This window comes from Gobius niger (genome assembly GCF_951799975.1).
Source record: "Gobius niger genome assembly, chromosome: 1".
NCBI classification, from domain to species: domain Eukaryota; kingdom Metazoa; phylum Chordata; class Actinopteri; order Gobiiformes; family Gobiidae; genus Gobius; species Gobius niger.
Window position 1 is genome coordinate 38,065,763 of NC_136852.1, and position 19,270 is coordinate 38,085,032.

The following is a 19,270-nucleotide window of genomic DNA, read 5'->3' on the forward strand; positions in this document are numbered from 1 at the left end:
AAAATTTGCTCCGATTGTTATTATTATTTCCCTCTTTTCTCGGCGGAGGGAAGTGAGAAAGTGACGTAGCCGCGCACACTGACGCTCCTCGCACTCGTGCACGCGCGCGCTCCTCCGTGCATAGATGGACGCAGCTGCAGCAGCATCCGAGAGAAGGAGCCCGAGAGGAAACACCGAGATACAGCGGCGACACCAAGGTACAACCGGGGACGGAACCGGGGCTTAAACCAGGACTAAACCAGGACTAAACCAGGACTAAAACTCTGACTAACCCGGGACTGAAACAGCGCTAAACCGGGGCTTAAACCTGGACTAAACGGGACTAAACCAGAGTTAAACCGGGACTACATCCGAGATAGACCGCGGGACTAACCCAGTACTAAAGACTAAGCCGGACCGGGGCCAGGTGAGAGCGGGCATCCGACCGTGCCCGCTCTAATTAGCCCCGCTCCAGAGGAACAGCGGGAGCGGGCCGTGCGCTGGGGGGGGGGGGAGGGCATCCGAGCCTTTACGCCAGGGTTCGTTCCGGTTTCCACCCTTTTTTAATTTTTTATTATAGACCCTGGAAAGGAGTGGGTCGGTTTTTCCTAAATGTAGCTTGTGCCTGTTGTGTTTGTGACGGTGCGGGGACAGCGCCACCTAGAGACACCCCCTGCACAGCCGCCTGAACCTGTCCCTCCAGCGGTTTGGAGCTTGTTGCTTGCTGTAAAATCTCCTTATTTCGCTCCAAACAGAATCTGTGTTTCTATCCCATTTTTCCTGAACGCATCACCAGAGTCAAAGGTCTGTGTCAAAGCTCACGTTATTTAATTGTATTTTTTTTGGCCTTTTCTATCTACAGGCACAACTGTTCCCACTTTTTGCCAACCGCTGGAGGTGGTCGCACTAACAGCGCCCCCCAGCGGCAGCAGCGCAGACAGCAGCGAATAATAAACCTCCTGCTCTGATCCGGGGCCGCTGCAGTCAGTCAGGTTCACGTTTGAGGATTTTAAGGTTGAGGGTATTTTTTGGGATGTGCTGGAGAAGGCTTTGCGCGGTGGTCACACTCTCCCATCATCGATACAAGGTCTCGGTGAAAAACGAATCTAACGCTGGATCTTTTTACATCCAAATAAGGCTGCCAGACTGCAAACAACACGTGAGTCGGGGGCAGAGTCGGGGAGGGGGGAGAGTTCAGCGGTGGGGCGGGCAGGTGGGGAGTGTTGGGTTTAAAATAGTTCCTGTAGCGGCGGCGGCGGCGGCGGCGATGGTGTCAGATGGTGCAGATGGTGCGAGCGAGTCTTGGCTCGGATCAGTGTGAAGCTCCACAGGAACACACTGCTCTGTGTGAACAGGCTCCAGGCCAGACAGCGCCCCCCCCGGGACCACGCACAGAACTGCGGCTCAGAAACGCTTTGGACGTCGTTCTAAAACCTGTTTCATTTCCTCTCTCTCCCTGTCGCTCCTCTCCCTCTATTTATCTCTCTCTCCTCGCCTCTTTCCCCTCTTCCTCTTATCCTTTTGTACTCTCTTCTCTCTCTCTCTCTTCTCTCTCTCTCTCTCTGTCTCTCTCTCCTTTCTGGCCTTTCCTCTCTCTCCTCTTTCTCCTCTCTCTTCTCTCTCTCCTCTCTCCTCTCATTGTCCTCTCCTTTTTCGGTCTCCCCTCTCTCTCTCTCCTCTCTGTTCTTTTCTCCCCCTTCTTCTCTGTCTCCTTCTGTCTCTCTTCCCCCTGTCCTCTCTCTATCTCTCCCCCCTCTCTCTCCTCCCTCTCTCCCCCCTCTCTCTCCTCCCTCCCTCTCTCCTCTCTCTCCTCCCTTTCTCCACTCTGTCCTCTTCTCTATCTCTCCTCCCCCTCTCCCCTCTCCCCCCTCTCCTCTTCTCTATCTCTCCCCCTCTCTCCTCCCTCTCTCCTCTTCTCTATCTCTCCTCCCTCTCTCCCCCCTCTCCTCCCTCTCTCCCCCTCTCCTCAATCTCCTCTTCTCTATCTCTCCTCCCTCTCTCCCCCCTCTCCTCCCTCTCCTCTCTCTCCTCTTCTCTATCTCTCCCCTCTCTCCTCCCTCTCTCCCCCTCTCCTCCCTCTCCTCCCTCTCCTCTTCTCTATCTCTCCTCCCTCTCCTCCCTCTCTCCTCTCTCTCCTCTTCTCTATCTCTCCCCCCTCTCCTCCCTCTCCCCCTCTCTCCTCTCTCTCCTCTTCTCTATCTCTCCTCCCTCTCTCCCCCCCTCCTCCCTCTCTCCTCTCTCTCCTCTTCTCTATCTCTCCCCCCTCTCCTCCCTCTCCTCCCTCTCTCCTCTCTCTCCTCTTCTCTATCTCTCCCCCCTCTCCTCCCTCTCCTCCCTCTCTCCCCTCTCTCCTCTTCTCTATCTCTCCTCCCTCTCTCCCCCTCTCCTCTCTCCTCTCTGTCCTCTTCTCTTTCTCTCCTCCCTCTCTCCCCCCCTCCTCCCTCTCTCCTCTCTCTCCTCTTCTCTATCTCTCCCCCCTCTCCTCCCTCTCCTCCCTCTCTCCTCTCTCTCCTCTTCTCTATCTCTCCCCCCTCTCCTCCCTCTCCTCCCTCTCTCCCCTCTCTCCTCTTCTCTATCTCTCCTCCCTCTCTCCCCCTCTCCTCTCTCCTCTCTGTCCTCTTCTCTTTCTCTCCTCCCTCTCTCCTCTTCTCTGTCTCTCTCTCCTCCCTCTCTCCTCCCTCTCTCCTCCCTCTCTCCTCCCTCTCCTCCCTCTCCTCCCTCTCTCCTCCCTCTCTCCCCCCTCTCCTCCCTCTCCTCCCTCTCTCCTCTCTCTCCTCTTCTCTATCTCTCCCCCCTCTCCTCCCTCTCTCCCCCCTCTCCTCTCTCTCCTCTTCTCTATCTCTCCCCCTCTCCTCCCTCTCCTCCCTCTCTCCTCTCTCTCCTCTTCTCTATCTCTCCTCCCTCTCTCCCCCCTCTCCCCCCTCTCCTCTCCTCTCTCTCCTCCCTCTCTCCCCCCTCTCCTCCCTCTCTCCTCTCTCCCCTCTGTCTCTCCTCCCTCTCTCCCCCTCTCTCTCCCCCCTCTCTCCCCCTCTCTCAGCAGGAGGCGATGGACTCTGAGGAGACTGTGAGTGGTTCGTGGTTAGCTCTGCTGCTGCTGGGGGCTCAGCTCACTGTGGTAAGACCTCACTCACAGTAACAGATGGGCCCCGTGGCGCTCCCTAATGTCCATGTACAGTTGGGCTCAAAGGTTTACATACCCTGGCAAAAAGTATTTCATATGAATATGAATGATAACTCATAGTTAGTGGGTGTGTGAAGCCATTTTTGGTGAAACAACTGATTTTGCTATTTTTACACCATAGTTCTGTGAAGCCAAAGGTAAAGCTGCTCATTCCTCTAAAAGCCTTCAGTTCCTGTAAATGGCTGGGTCCACTAACGGGACCACACTGTTACTGATGCCAGTGGTTCCAGTAGAGTAAAGTGAAGGTCCCGTTAGTTCCATCTCAGTCTCCTGATCTCAATATCATTGAACCACTGTGGGGAGAACTCAAACGTGCAGTTCATGCAAAACAGCCCAGGAATTCACAGGAACTGGAGGCTTTTTGCCAAGAAGAATGGGCCGCTTTATCATCAGAACAAATAAAGAACTTGATCCACAACTAAAACTAAAAGACTCCAAGCTGTCAATGATGTTAAAGGGGGAAACACAAAACTGGTGTGTGTAAACCTTTGATCAGGGTCATTATGGTTCTTTCTTTATTCATTATGATTTAAAAACAGCAAACTCATTTGTTTTCACCATAAATGGCTTCACACAACCACAAACTCTTTCAAATTCTTTAAAAAATAGTTTAAAAAAATAAAAAATTCTGCCAACTTTTGAGCACGACATATATATTTACAGGTGGAGCCACGGTGCCGCCATTGTTTACATAACATATATAGTGGGCCCCGCAGCTCCCCCTAGTGTCTATATAACATATATATTTACAGGTGGGCCCCGCAGCTCCCCCTAGTGTCTATATAACATATATATTTACAGGTGGGCCCCGCAGCGCCCCTAGTGTCTATATAACATATATATTTACAGGTGGGCCCCGCAGCTCCCCCTAGTGTCTATATAACATATATATTTACAGGTGGGCCCCGCAGCGCCCCTAGTGTCTATATAACATATATATTTACAGGTGGGCCCGCAGCTCCCCCTAGTGTCTATATAACATATATATTTACAGGTGGGCCCCGCAGCGCCCCTAGTGTCTATATAACATATATATTTACAGGTGGGCCCCGCAGCGCCCCTAGTGTCTATATAACATATATATTTACAGGTGGGCCCCGCAGCGCCACTAGTGTCTATATAACATATGTATTTACAGGTGGACCCCGCAGCGCCACTAGTGTCTATATAACATATATATTTACAGGTGGGCCCCGCAGCGCCCCTAGTGTCTATATAACATATATATTTACAGGTGGGCCCCGCAGCTCCCCCTAGTGTCTATATAACATATATATTTACAGGTGGGCCCCGCAGCGCCACTAGTGTCTATATAACATATATATTTACAGGTGGGCCCCGCAGTGCCCTCTAGTGTCTATATAACATATATATTTACAGGTGGGCCCCGCAGTGCCCCCTAGTGTCTATATAACATATATATTTACAGTTGGGCCCCGCAGCGCCCCCTAGTGTCTATATAACATATATATTTACAGGTGGGCCCCGCAGCGCCCCCTAGTGTCTATATAACATATATGTTTACAGGTGGGCCCCGCAGTGCCCCCTAGTGTCTATATAACATATATGTTTACAGGTGGGCCCCGCAGCTCCCCCTAGTGTCTATATAACATATATATTTACAGGTGGGCCACGCAGCGCCCCCAGTGTCTATATAACATATATATTTACAGGTGGGCCCCGCAGCGCCCTCTAGTGTCTATATAACATATATATTTACAGGTGGGCCCCGCAGCGCCCCTAGTGTCTATATAACATATATATTTACAGGTGGGCCCCGCAGCGCCCTCTAGTGTCTATATAACATATATATTTACAGGTGGGCCCCGCAGCGCCCTCTAGTGTCTATATAACATATATATTTACAGGTGGGCCCCGCAGCTCCCCCTAGTGTCTATATAACATATATATTTACAGGTGGGCCACGCAGCGCCCCCAGTGTCTATATAACATATATATTTACAGGTGGGCCCCGCAGCGCCCCTAGTGTCTATATAACATATATGTTTACAGGTGGGCCTCGCAGCGCCCCCTAGTGTCTATATAACATATATATTTACAGTTGGGCCCCGCAGCGCCCCCTAGTGTCTATATAACATATATATTTACAGGTGGGCCCCGCAGCTCCCCCTAGTGTCTATATAACATATATATTTACAGGTGGGCCCCGCAGCGCCCCTAGTGTCTATATAACATATATATTTACAGGTGGGCCCCGCAGCTCCCCCTAGTGTCTATATAACATATATATTTACAGGTGGGCCCCGCAGCGCCCCTAGTGTCTATATAACATATATATTTACAGGTGGGCCCGCAGCTCCCCCTAGTGTCTATATAACATATATATTTACAGGTGGGCCCCGCAGCGCCCCTAGTGTCTATATAACATATATATTTACAGGTGGGCCCCGCAGCGCCCCTAGTGTCTATATAACATATATATTTACAGGTGGGCCCCGCAGCGCCACTAGTGTCTATATAACATATGTATTTACAGGTGGACCCCGCAGCGCCACTAGTGTCTATATAACATATATATTTACAGGTGGGCCCCGCAGCGCCCCTAGTGTCTATATAACATATATATTTACAGGTGGGCCCCGCAGCTCCCCCTAGTGTCTATATAACATATATATTTACAGGTGGGCCCCGCAGCGCCACTAGTGTCTATATAACATATATATTTACAGGTGGGCCCCGCAGTGCCCTCTAGTGTCTATATAACATATATATTTACAGGTGGGCCCCGCAGTGCCCCCTAGTGTCTATATAACATATATATTTACAGTTGGGCCCCGCAGCGCCCCCTAGTGTCTATATAACATATATATTTACAGGTGGGCCCCGCAGTGCCCCCTAGTGTCTATATAACATATATGTTTACAGGTGGGCCCCGCAGCTCCCCCTAGTGTCTATATAACATATATATTTACAGGTGGGCCACGCAGCGCCCCCAGTGTCTATATAACATATATATTTACAGGTGGGCCCCGCAGCGCCCTCTAGTGTCTATATAACATATATATTTACAGGTGGGCCCCGCAGCGCCCCTAGTGTCTATATAACATATATATTTACAGGTGGGCCCCGCAGCGCCCTCTAGTGTCTATATAACATATATATTTACAGGTGGGCCCCGCAGCGCCCTCTAGTGTCTATATAACATATATATTTACAGGTGGGCCCCGCAGCTCCCCCTAGTGTCTATATAACATATATATTTACAGGTGGGCCACGCAGCGCCCCCAGTGTCTATATAACATATATATTTACAGGTGGGCCCCGCAGCGCCCCTAGTGTCTATATAACATATATGTTTACAGGTGGGCCTCGCAGCGCCCCCTAGTGTCTATATAACATATATATTTACAGTTGGGCCCCGCAGCGCCCCCTAGTGTCTATATAACATATATATTTACAGGTGGGCCCCGCAGCTCCCCTAGTGTCTATATAACATATATATTTACAGGTGGGCCCCGCAGCGCCCCCTAGTGTCTATATAACATATATATTTACAGGTGGGCCCCGCAGCGCCCCTAGTGTCTATATAACATATATGTTTACAGGTGGGCCCCGCAGCGCCCCTAGTGTCTATATAACATATATATTTACAGGTGGGCCCCGCAGCTCCCCCTAGTGTCTATATAACATATATGTTTACAGGTGGGCCCCGCAGCGCCCCTAGTGTCTATATAACATATATATTTACAGGTGGGCCCCGCAGCGCCCCCTAGTGTCTATATAACATATATGTTTACAGGTGGGCCCCGCAGCTCCCCCTAGTGACTATATAACATATATGTTTACAGGTGGGCCCCGCAGCTCCCCCTAGTGTCTATATAACATATATGTTTACAGGTGGGCCCCGCAGCGCCCCTAGTGTCTATATAACATATATGTTTACAGGTGGGCCCCGCAGCTCCCCCTAGTGACTATATAACATATATGTTTACAGGTGGGCCCCGCAGCGCCCTCGTCGCTCAGAGATGACCCCTGGCAGGTGTACAGCTCGGCGCAGGACCCTGAGGGCCGCTGCACCTGCACTGTGGTGGCTCCTCAACAAAACATGTGCAACAGGGACTCGCGAAGCCGGCAGCTCAGGCACCTGCTGGACAAGGTACTCATATTGATCTTATTTTTGGGGGTCCCTGGTGGTTGCCGTGGCAGCAGCTGGTCCCACAGTGAAGGCTCTCGGTTTCTGATGTTCTAAAGGTGTCAAACCTCAGCAGGAGAGTCTGTCAACAGAGTCGCATCATCCTGTGAAACTCTGAGTTTATTAATATTTTTCTCGCTTCAGTGCAGTGTGTGCAGCAGCAGTCACAGGTGTCAGTAACAGAGTAAATGTACTCCAGTCCTGTACATCAGTAGAGTTGTTGAGGATCTGTACTTTGCTTGAGTAGTATTTGTGTTTCGAACTTCTTGCTTTTACTCCATACTCCTTACTTACTTTCAGTCACGTTTTAGTCAGACGAAAATTCAAAATGTTTTAGTCAAGTTATCATCAGTTTCATTATACAAAGTAATAATTAGTTTCAATAAGTATTGGAAATTAGGATAAATATTAGTTATCTATTGGCTTTGGAGATGTGTTCTTTCACTCCGCGGACAAACTATTTTTGCAAACAGTCCAAAGAACCACATTCTTCCGTTTCCGTCTCGTCTCTCGTCATGTTTTGGCCTAATAAGCCTAACAAAGCTCACACTCTGAGTTCTTTTATCCACACTGGTCACGAGGAAGTGTGTGGACTGAGGCCGCTGCTTTGACGTGTCTGTGCTGCCTTCAGGTGCAGAACCTGAGCTCGTCCATCGCAGCGCTGGACCTCAGGACGCACTCGGAGCTGCAGTTTGTGGAGCAGATGGAGACGCAGCTGAAGAGCGTGGAGACCAGGTTCCAGCAGGTCCAGGAGGGACATGAGAGCAACTCGGCGCGCCAGTACAAGGTCAGGCCTTTGAGAAGGATCCATCCAGCAGATATAGAGAGTGGGGATTTTATCTCCCCACCGTCCTATGCAAACATCTCTAAACGCAAAAGTGATAAAAGAGCTGCTCCTTCCTTTTACTGCTCTGCACATGATAATGGCAATGAACGCCTGGATTTCTGTTTTGATTGTGCTCCTCAAGATGCACATACACAGTCTTCTTATTCTTTATTAGGATCCCCATTAGCTGCTCTCACAGAGCTGTGGCAGTATTCATGCTACTGTCCCCATTTTGTTGTGAAAGAGGTGTGAATGCTTTGTGCATATATTATGAACCGCTAAATAAGATAAAAATAAAACCTTGGCCCTTCGTGAGTTCTGCTGCTCAGAGAAGACGCCAGCAATGCTTAGAAAACAGCTCCAAACTGGTCCGAGTTTGCCCTGAGTTTAATAAGTGACAATGAGCTCCAAAAGCCGCTGGCTGTGTCTGAATGTCCACACTACTCCCTGTATCCTGCACTATATAGTGGCCACGCCATTCTGTAGGGGTGTCCGAATGTCCAGAGTGAAAAACGTAGTGCTCTCCAAACTTCTCATAATAAATTCTGAAACGTAGTGAGCGGCGATGGTCACGAGGCGGGTCGACCACAATGCAGGGACGGAGCCAGACGCACTGACATCTGGGGGTTAGGCCAAATGTGTCTGTGTTAATTAAAAAAGAATCCGGGGCTTTTGAAAAAACATCCCAGGCTTTAGCCCCAAAGCTCCGCCTCTGCCACGATGGATTGCGAGAGTCGGAGGAGAACAGACAATGACAGTTGCATATGTGTTATGAATTAATGTCTTTAAAGTAAGTAAGTAAGTACAGTGAGTCTCCCTCAGGCAAAAAGATATACAGTAATCCAATTCATTTCTTGTGAGTTGAAAAAGTATCCGTACCCTTTTAACTTTTGGCCATTTTGCCACGCTATGGTCCACAAACATAAATATATTTAGTTGAAATTTTTACATGAAAGACACTAAGTGACACACAATGGTGAAGTGAAATGAAATTCTAATTATTAATTATTATTATTATTATTATTAATTATTTAATTATTCCTTTTAGTGCAACCAAGTGCCTTCAGTTTCCTGATGATTTCTGAATGATCACATGTTGACCCAATGACTAAATCGAGTCTAATGTGTGTAATCTAATGTCAGTTCAAATACAGCTGCTCTGTGATGGTCTCAGAGGTCTGTTAGAGACTATTGTGGAGCAGAAGCATCATGAAGTCCAAGAACACGCCAGACAGGTCCGAGATACAGTTATTGAGAAGTATAAAGCTGGGTTAGGTTATAAAAACATCTCTCAAAGTACACTTAAATCCACCATCCAGGAATGGAAAGAGTCTGGCATCACTGCAAACCTACCAAGACCCGGCCGTCCTCCTAAACTTACTGACCGAACAAGGACAGCACTGACCACAGCTGTTACCAAGAAGCCTCTGATGACCCTGGATGAACTGCGGAGAGCTACAGCTCAGGTGGGGGAAACTGTCCACAGAACAACTATTAGTCGTAAACTGCACAAATCTGGCCTTTAAGACAGAGTGGCATTTTTAAAAGAAAACCATAAGAAGTTCTGTTTTCTGTTTGCCAGAAGCCACCTGGAGGACACAGCAAACATGTGGACGAAGGTGCCTTGGTCACATGAGATCAACTTTTTGGCCTAAATGCAAAACGCTGTTTGGTGTAAAAGTAACACTGCACATCACCCTGAAAGCACCATCCCCACTGTCAAACATGGGGGTGGAAGCATCATGCTCTGGGGGTGCTTTTCTTCATCAGGGACAGGGGAGATGGTTCGAGTTGATGGGAAGACGGATGGTGGGGCAATCTTGGACGAAAACATGTTGGAGTCTGAAAAAGACTTGAATGTGGGGCGGAGGTTCACCTTCCAGTAAGACAACAAACATAAAGCCAGGGCAACAATGGAATAATCCATGTGTTAGAATGACCAAGTCAAAGTCCAGACCTAGATCCAATCGAGAATCTGTGAAAAGATCTGACAACTGTGGTATAAAGTGCTCTTCATCCAATCTAGCTGAGCTTGAGCTGTTTTGCAAAGAAGGATGGGACTAAATATCAGTGTCAAGATGTGCAGGACTGGTATTGACCAACCCCAACAAAGTATTAACTCTGGGGGTGCAGATACATTTGCACACCCCACTTTTTTACAAATGTTCAACATCGTGTATAATTTTCATTTCACTTCACAATGGTCTTTCACGTCAAATTTCAATTATATGTATTAATGTTGTGTGGACGAGAGCATGGCAAAATGTCGAAAAGTTAACCCACTGTATGACCAATTATTCATAAATATTCCTCTCTCTCTTGAATTTGGTTTGTATTTATCACAGAAATCCATATTTACCAGAGTTTTGTGACCTAAATGTCACTCTGCTGGCGTTTCGGACATGGGGCTCACTCCTTTGTGCACGCTGCATGTGACTCAGGTCGATGTAGTGAATCAGCCTAAATGCTCAGAGCAAAAGCAACGGCTTAATGATTAAGAAGTAGAACTGGAGCAGAACATTAATGTTTAACTCGGGCTAAGTATAAAAATACATCACGTTAAATCACTGTCATAACCATATATAATCAGTATCAGTATCAGCATCCATATCGGTCAGATGTTTGAGGAGGTGAGCGATGGTGAGATGTTTCTCCTCAGTGAGATATTGACATGTTAACATGTTTGTGCTCAGTGGATGCGTGAGAAGATGGCGGAGCTCCGCCCCCTTATCCCCGTGCTGGAGTCGTACCGCGCCGACGCTGCGCTCGTGCGGAAGTTTAAGGAGGAGGCGCTGAACGTCTCTGAGGAACTGGCCTCGCTACAGGAGCACGTGCATGACCTCAGCGACGTGCATGAGAGAGTCCAGGACCTGGAGCAGAGGCTGAAGGCCTGCATGAACCGCCTGGGTATGACCTATGACCTCACACTACAGAAACCGCCTGGGTATGACCTACGACCTCACACTACAGAAACCGCCTGGGTATGACCTACGACCTCACACTACAGAAACCGCCTGGGTATGACCTATGACCTCACACTACAGAAACCGCCTGGGTATGACCTACGACCTCACACTACAGAAACCGCCTGGGTATGACCTATGACCTCACACTACAGAAACCGCCTGGGTATGACCTACGACCTCACACTGCCAAAACCGCCTGGGTATGACCTATGACCTCACACTACAGAAACCGCCTGGGTATGACCTACGACCTCACACTACAGAAACCGCCTGGGTATGACCTATGACCTCACACTACAGAAACCGCCTGGGTATGACCTATGACCTCACACTACAGAAACCGCCTGGGTATGACCTATGACCTCACACTACAGAAACCGCCTGGGTATGACCTATGACCTCACACTACAGAAACCGCCTGGGTATGACCTACGACCTCACACTACAGAAACCGCCTGGGTATGACCTACGACCTCACACTACAGAAACCGCCTGGGTATGACCTACGACCTCACACTACAGAAACCGCCTGGGTATGACCTACGACCTCACACTACAGAAACCGCCTGGGTATGACCTACGACCTCACACTACAGAAACCGCCTGGGTATGACCTACGACCTCACACTACAGAAACCGCCTGGGTATGACCTACGACCTCACACTACAGAAACCGCCTGGGTATGACCTACGACCTCACACTACAGAAACCGCCTGGGTATGACCTACGACCTCACACTACAGAAACCGCCTGGGTATGACCTACGACCTCACACTACAGAAACCGCCTGGGTATGACCTACGACCTCACACTACAGAAACCGCCTGGGTATGACCTACGACCTCACACTACAGAAACCGCCTGGGTATGACCTACGACCTCACACTACAGAAACCGCCTGGGTATGACCTCTGACCTCACACTACAGAAACCGCCTGGGTATGACCTACGACCTCACACTACAGGAACCGCCTGGGTATGACCTACGACCTCACACTACAGAAACCGCCTGGGTATGACCTCTGACCTCACACTACAGAAACCGCCTGGGTATGACCTACGACCTCACACTACAGAAACCGCCTGGGTATGACCTACGACCTCACACTACAGAAACCGCCTGGGTATGACCTATGACCTCACACTACAGAAACCGCCTGGGTATGACCTACGACCTCACACTACAGAAACCGCCTGGGTATGACCTACGACCTCACACGTGTCCATATTATAGCCATGTGGTAAATGGTCAGTCTGCCCCTGGGCGGCTGTGGCTAGAGTGAATGAATAATGACTTTATGTAGCACTTTGAGAAACATGTGACACAGTACACACAATAAGTGGAAGATTTATGAGGCCACAGTCCTTTACCATGTATGAGGCCCGAGCCCCCATGGCGGGTCTCGGGCCTTTACCATGTATGAGGCCCGAGACCCGCCGTGGGGGCTGAATTTCGGCCCTCGAACTGTTCAACTTTGTCTCGCTCAGAACTTCGGCTGAGATGAGCTTCTAATGAATTATTGTGACGGGCCTAACCAGGACTGAAGCATGAGACTATGAGAGGGCGGGGCACCCGTGGGCGGGGCATCAGGGGGCAGGGCCTCTGGGTTAAACTGCGTGTACTTTCAGCCTGCGGGAAGCTGACGGGGATCTCGGACCCAGTGACCATCAAGACCTCGGGCTCCAGATTCGGCTCCTGGATGACGGACCCTATGGCGCCCCCTGGAGACACTCGGGTGAGGCTCCTCCCCTTTCTGAAGCGTTTGGCCTTGGATTGATGGAAGTGGTTTCTCTCAAGGCACAGTCTTAGTCTCATTAACCCCTTTTACTTTGTTTTTTAGTCTCATTTTAGTCACAGAAATATGACTGTGACGGAAATTATGGAGTCAGATGGAAACGTGTCATACTCAGACACGTTTCACTGTTTTTCCACGTTTCCTGGTGGATTATGGACACATTTATTAGACACAAATACAGTCAAGGCTATGTAAGATCTGATCCACTTTTTTGAGCTCCCAATCTGATATTGTGTCGTAGTAATATATTTTATATATTAGATCCTTTGTAAGAATACTAAATTGTAGGCCTGTTGCATATTACAGTAGTTTCACCCAATGAGCATCTACAGGCCTTTCTACAAACATGCAAGAGATTTTGGAGGAAGTTTTATCTTTGAATTTTAATTAAATAATTGCAGCATTTTAAGTCCCTTCACAAAACAACAGCAGCAGATCAAAAATTCTATCTGTTTCTAAAGGCCATTCAGGTCTATTGTGTTATGTTTGGGGCCTGTAAAAGACATAAACACCAGTTGTTAGTTAGATTCCTTTATTAAAAGTGCACTATGTAACCTTTTATGTGAAAAAAAAGTTTGATATTTGTGCATATTTGACCTTTTAGTCCCCTCCTGGAAGCACCACCTTAACGTGGTGGAGGGGTTTGAGCACCTGAATGATCCTGGAGCTCTGTTGTCGGGGGCTTCGTGCCCCTGGTAGGGTCTCCCATGGCAAACAGGTCCTAGGTGAGGGGTCAGACAAATAGCGGTTCAGAAGCCCCTTATGAGAGACCAACAGGCCTGTTTAATTGTGAGGCCGTCCTTCTGTGGACCCACCACCTGCAGGAGGAGCCATAAGGGGCTGGTGCCATGTGATTTGGGCAGCCCCCACGACCCCCACGACCCGGCAACGGACAAGTGGAAGAAAATGGATGGATGGATGACCTTTTAGTGACTCAGTGGCGTTATGGGTGCAGCCTTTGCTTTTCCTCACAGTGGCCTCTATGATGCTCCAGAATCAATCGTTTTGGGGATTCTGGCCAGTTTCTGGTACGAACCTCGAAAAACAATTGATCCTGAAGCGTCATAAAGGCCACTGTGAGGGAAAGCAAAGGCACCATGCTGCACCAATAACGCCACAGAGTCACTAAAAGGTCAAATATGCACAAATATCTAACTTTTTTTTTCACATAAAAAGTTGCATAGTGCACCTTTAAGAAAGTAATTAACAAATGATTCTGCATAAAGTGCGTGCCTATGAGCACTTCCATTCCTGTTGTTGGATTAAATTCTGCTTGAGCTTAATGACGGCTCTGCAAAGGAAACAAAACTCTGCCATTATTATGTTTTTAACCAAACTGCTCTGAACCTTTACCTCTCTCTTCGTCACTTCCTATCAGCAGCTTAAAGTCATCATTTCAAAAGCATTAAAACCTCTCATATGCACTTTAAATCTGATCCAAAATCGATTGCATTTCGTTCCCAGTTGCATCCATGACATATTGAGTCCACAGATGAACACTGCTGGGCGCTCTAATAACTGCGCTGTTTTCTAGGTATGGTACATGGACGGCTACCATAACAACCGCTTTGTGCGGGAGTACCCGAGCCTCGGCGACTTCATGTCGTCAGAGAACTTCACGTCGCACCGGCTGCCCCACCCCTGGTCCGGGACGGGGCAAGTCGTGTACAACGGCTCGCTCTTCTTCAACAAGTTCCAGTCGCACACCATCATCAAGTTCGACCTGAAGGCGGGCGTCATCAGCCGCTCGCGCACCCTCGACTTCGCAGGTCGGTGTTTGTGATTGGTCTGGTTTTGACTCATTAATGACATAAAAACTAAGATGCTGAGGACGAAACCATCCCTTTATTTATTCACTACTACTCTGAGCAGGTGTTTGTGTAGTAGTATTTAATGCAGTAGTCTGTGTATTTCAGGCTATAATAACATGTACCATTACTCGTGGGGTGGTCACTCGGACATCGACCTGATGGCGGACGAGGGCGGGCTCTGGGCCATCTACGCGACCAATCAGAACGCGGGAAACATCATCATCAGCCAATTGGACCCCGAGTCGCTGTCCATCCTGCGCAGCTGGGTCACGGACCATCCCAAACGCAGCGCCGGCGAGTCCTTCATGATCTGTGGCACTCTCTACGTGACCAACGGCTACTCCGGCGGCACCAAGGTGAGCCTGAGCTAACTGACCGACGGCTACTCCCTGACTGACCGACGGCTACTCCGGCGGCACCAAGGTGAGCCTGAGCTAACTGACCGACGGCTACTCCCTGACTGACCGACGGCTACTCCGGCAGCACCTAGGTGAGCCTGAGCTAACTGACCGACGGCTACTCCCTGACTGACAAACGGCTACTCCCTGACTGACCGACGGCTACTCCGGCGGCACCAAGGTGAGCCTGAGCTAACTGACCGACGGCTACTCCCTGACTGACCGACGGCTACTCCGGCGGCACCAAGGTGAGTCTGAGCTAACTGACCGACGGCTCCTCCCTGACTGACCGATGGCTATGGGAGCTTATTCTACACTTTGTACAATGCAGTTTTTGAAGTTTCCACCTCAGAACAAGAGTCCCAGCATCAGGAATGACCAAATCAGTTCAGAAAGCAACAGGAAAACCATAAAATGGCTTCATCTAATCACTTCTCTCTCTCTCTTCGTCTCCTCTTTTCTCGTCTCCTCTTTCCTCGCCTCATCTCCTTCTCTCCTTGTCTCCTCATCTCCTGTCTCCTCTTTGCCTCTCTCCTCGTCTTGTCTCCTCGTCTTGTCTCCTCTCTCCTCGTCTCCTCTCTCCTCTTTGCCTCTCTCCTCGTCTTGTCTCCTCTCTCCTCGTCTCCTCTCTCCTCGTCTTGTCTCCTCTTTCCTCGTGTCATCTCCTTCTCTCCTTGTCTCCTCGTCTCCTCTCTCCTTGTCTCCTCTCTCCTCGTCTCCTCTCTCCTCGTCTTGTCTCCTCTTTCCTCGTGTCATCTCCTTCTCTCCTTGTCTCCTCGTCTCCTCTCTCCTTGTCTCCTCTCTCCTCGTCTCCTCTCTCCTCGTCTCCTCTCTCCTCGTCTTGTCTCCTCTTTCCTCGTGTCATCTCCTTCTCTCCTTGTCTCCTCGTCTCCTCTCTCCTTGTCTCCTCTCTCCTCGTTGCCTCTCTCCTTGTCTCCTCTCTCCTTGTCTCCTCTCTCCTCGTTGCCTCTCTCCTCGTCTTGTCTCCTCTTTCCTCATCTCATCACCTTCTCTCCTTGTCTCCTCGTCTTGTCTGCTCTCTGTCTCCTCTCTCCTCGTTTTCTCTCTCCTTGTCTCCTCTGTCCTCGTCTCCTCTTTACTTGTCTCTCCTTGTCTCCTCTCTCCTCGTTGCGTCTCTCCTTGTCTCCTCTCGCCTCATCTTGTCTCCTCCTTCCTCGTCTCATTTCCTCTCTCCTTGTCTCCTCTCTCCGCCTCTCGTCTCCTCTCTACTTGTCTCTTCTTGTCTCAACTCCTCTCTCCTTGTCTCCTCTCTCCTCTTCTCATCTCCTCTCTCCTTGTCTCCTCTTGTCTCGTCTCCTCTCTCCTCGTCTCTTCTCGTCTCCTCTCGTCTCCTCTCGTCTCCTCTCGTCTCCTCTCTCCTTGTCTCCTCTCCTCTCTCCTCTTCTCATCTCCTCTCTCCTTGTCTCCTCTTGTCTCGTCTCCTCTCTCCTCATCTCTTCTCATCTCCTCTCTCCTTGTCTCCTCTTCTCATCTCCTCTCTCCTTGTCTCCTCTCTCCTTGTCTCCTCTTCTCATCTCCTCTCTCCTTGTCTCCTCTCTCCTTGTCTCCTCTTCTCATCTCCTCTCTCCTTGTCTCCTCTCTCCTTGTCTCCTCTTCTCATCTCCTCTCTCCTTGTCTCCTCTCTCCTTGTCTCCTCTTCTCATCTCCTCTCTCCTTGTCTCCTCTTCTCATCTCCTCTCTCCTTGTCTCCTCTCTCCTTGTCTCCTCTTCTCATCTCCTCTCTCCTTGTCTCCTCTCTCCTTGTCTCCTCTCTCCTTGTCTCCTCTCTCCTTGTCTCCTCTCTCCTTGTCTCCTCTCTCCTTGTCTCCTAGGTGTACTACGCGTACTCGACAAACTCGTCCACGTACGAGTACATGGACATTCCTCTGGTGAATAAATACAGCCACCTCTCGATGCTCGACTACAACCCCCGTGACCGGGCGCTCTACGGCTGGAACAACGGCCACCAGGTACTACAGCCACCGGGTACTCTGACGTGGCACTACAGCCACCGGGTACTCTGACGTGGCACTACAGCCACCGGGTACTCTGACGGGGCACTACAGCCACCGGGTACTTTCAGTAACTACAGCCATAAAATACTACCTTTAAGATTAAGTTGAGACACTGCAGGTGAAAACATAGATTTTCCTGCAGTGGTCAATGTTGAGATTCGTAGCTCGTTTTTGCCTTAACATTGAGTTTTAATGTCAGGGTGAAAATAGATCTCAAACTCCCTTTACAGTGCTTATTTTATGACGTTTTGTCAAAACTACAAAGTTTGATCAAATAACTCCATGTAAAAAGTGGGTTTTTCGTCTAGTGCAGGAGCAGTTTTTATTTTGTGTGCTCAATGCAACGTAAGTGCCGTGCATGTCCCATAGACTTCAGTCATACCTCACTGTGGTCACTCTGCCACAAGACCAGAAAGCATAACTTCTTATTAATCGCACTTTCTGTAATATAGTAGTTTTTATAGTTCATTCTGAAACTTTCCCAAAAATGTCATGGGGCTAATTCCCCCAGTGTTTGTCAATGGGACACTTCAATGACATCCAATGACATCACACATAGTTCCGGCGGCCATTTTGAATACCGAAGTAGCATTATGCAGTACTACAACATGTAACAGTATCTCTACTTGGGATGAAAATGAAAGACAACTGATCGACAGTGGCATTTTTATCATTGCTCAAGAAGAAAACAGTTAAACTCAGAGACGCACGTTTATGTGATAAAACAGCAAATCTCTGTCTGTGGAGCTACAGCAGGATTCACTAAAGATCTGCTTCACTCTGAAGACTAAATGAACACATCAAAGAGGCAACAGAAAACCTTTTCCTGTGAGTCATGTTAATAGCGTCTCAGTCTGAGTCAGTGTTTAAGCTGCTCAAACACGTTAGCATGCTACCGGTTAGCAACTGTCAACCATTGACAATTGATTCAATCAACGGTCAATGGCTTCAACGTGATAAACACATGTGTGGCTCATATCTATGAACACTGAGGAAACACTACAGTACTATGTGAAGAAACCAGTGAGTGAGTGTTTAAGATGTTAGCATGCTACCAGTTAGCATTTAGCTTCAACAGCTCAGCTCTGACCTCTGTCACATGTTGCATCCAAGGTTTGGAGTGTGGTTCAGGGACCTCTTGGAGAGGTCGGAGCTGTTGAAGCTAAATGCTAACCAGTAGCATGCTAACGTCTTAAACACTGAGTCACTGGTTTCTTTACATAAACGTGTGTCTCTGGGGCCGTGTGCAATTGAGCAATGATTACCAGTACATAAAAATGCCACTGTCAATCAGCTGTCGTTCTTTTCTTTTATATCCTGAGAAGAGATATTGTGACATGTTATAGTACTGCATAATTGTACTTATTATACCTATACGGTATTCAAAATGGCCGCCATAACAACACAAGTCACATGACTGAAAGGCATGTATAGTAACACGTACATCTCTGTGTTTTCTATGGGACATAACAATATTAGAGCCTCTAGTTTCCTGTGGCAGACCATAGATATAGATGAAACACCTGGAATCACCAATATATGGTCATATTATGTTATTATTCCACCAGAAAACTGCTAAAAAGAGTGAAAAATTGTGATTCCCGGCGAGGAACTCCTGCTGCTCCTTCAGCGAGGTACTCCTGATCCCGATCTCTTCTGTTTCAGGTCCTGTACAACGTGACGCTGTACCACATCATCCAGTAGAGAGCGCCCCACTCGCTCTATGGAACTAAGCCTTTATTTATCTATTTATCTGTTTGATTGTTGTTTCTAGGGTTCTTTTTACTACAGACACAAAACCAGGACTAATCCAGGACCAAACCCAGACTGACCAGGACTAAACCGAGACTAAACCAGGACCAAACTCAAACTGAACTCAAACCGGCGACAATCAGAGCTAAACATTTCTTCGACTGTTACAGATTTTTACACAAACGTCTGAAGCACAAACGTCAGTATTTTGTACCTGCACAGACTCACCAGAGACTCGGCACACAAGTGGCTCTGTGCACAGCAGCATGATGCTAACTTCCTGTAGGGTAACGACTGTTTCCTGTCTGTGATTTAAAGACAAGAAAGATATCGACACTATATTTAACGCAAAACACAAGTCAAATTGCAATTTCCAAAACCAGATTTTTTGA

At 48.6% G+C, this 19,270-nt stretch overlaps 2 protein-coding genes across 3 annotated transcripts in view; both read left to right on the forward strand.

Moving 5' to 3' along the window:
• Nucleotides 1-889, forward strand: part of chek2 (checkpoint kinase 2) — a gene marked incomplete at its 3' end in the record, with an annotated part of 17,366 nt that extends 16,477 nt beyond the window's left edge. Inside the window, 1 exon segment of the mRNA XM_079564964.1 lies at nucleotides 842-889. Within this exon segment, the coding sequence (XP_079421090.1) occupies nucleotides 842-889 (48 nt within the window).
• Nucleotides 137-19,207, forward strand: LOC306980167 (noelin-like). 2 transcript variants are annotated; one of them, XM_079579427.1, is made up of 10 exons: nucleotides 137-197; nucleotides 3,017-3,094; nucleotides 7,116-7,277; nucleotides 7,945-8,100; nucleotides 10,833-11,046; nucleotides 12,736-12,842; nucleotides 14,437-14,671; nucleotides 14,819-15,069; nucleotides 16,944-17,081; nucleotides 18,792-19,207. In XM_079579427.1, exons 2-10 carry the CDS (start codon nucleotides 3,026-3,028, stop codon nucleotides 18,828-18,830), a joined length of 1,371 nt encoding a protein of 456 aa, XP_079435553.1. In that variant the 5' UTR covers nucleotides 137-197; nucleotides 3,017-3,025; the 3' UTR covers nucleotides 18,831-19,207. The 2 variants fall into 2 exon arrangements, with proteins under 2 accessions (XP_079435553.1, XP_079435554.1); XM_079579428.1 differs by having other exon boundaries at nucleotides 192-197; nucleotides 3,020-3,094.
• Nucleotides 19,208-19,270: the final 63 nt, after the last annotated feature.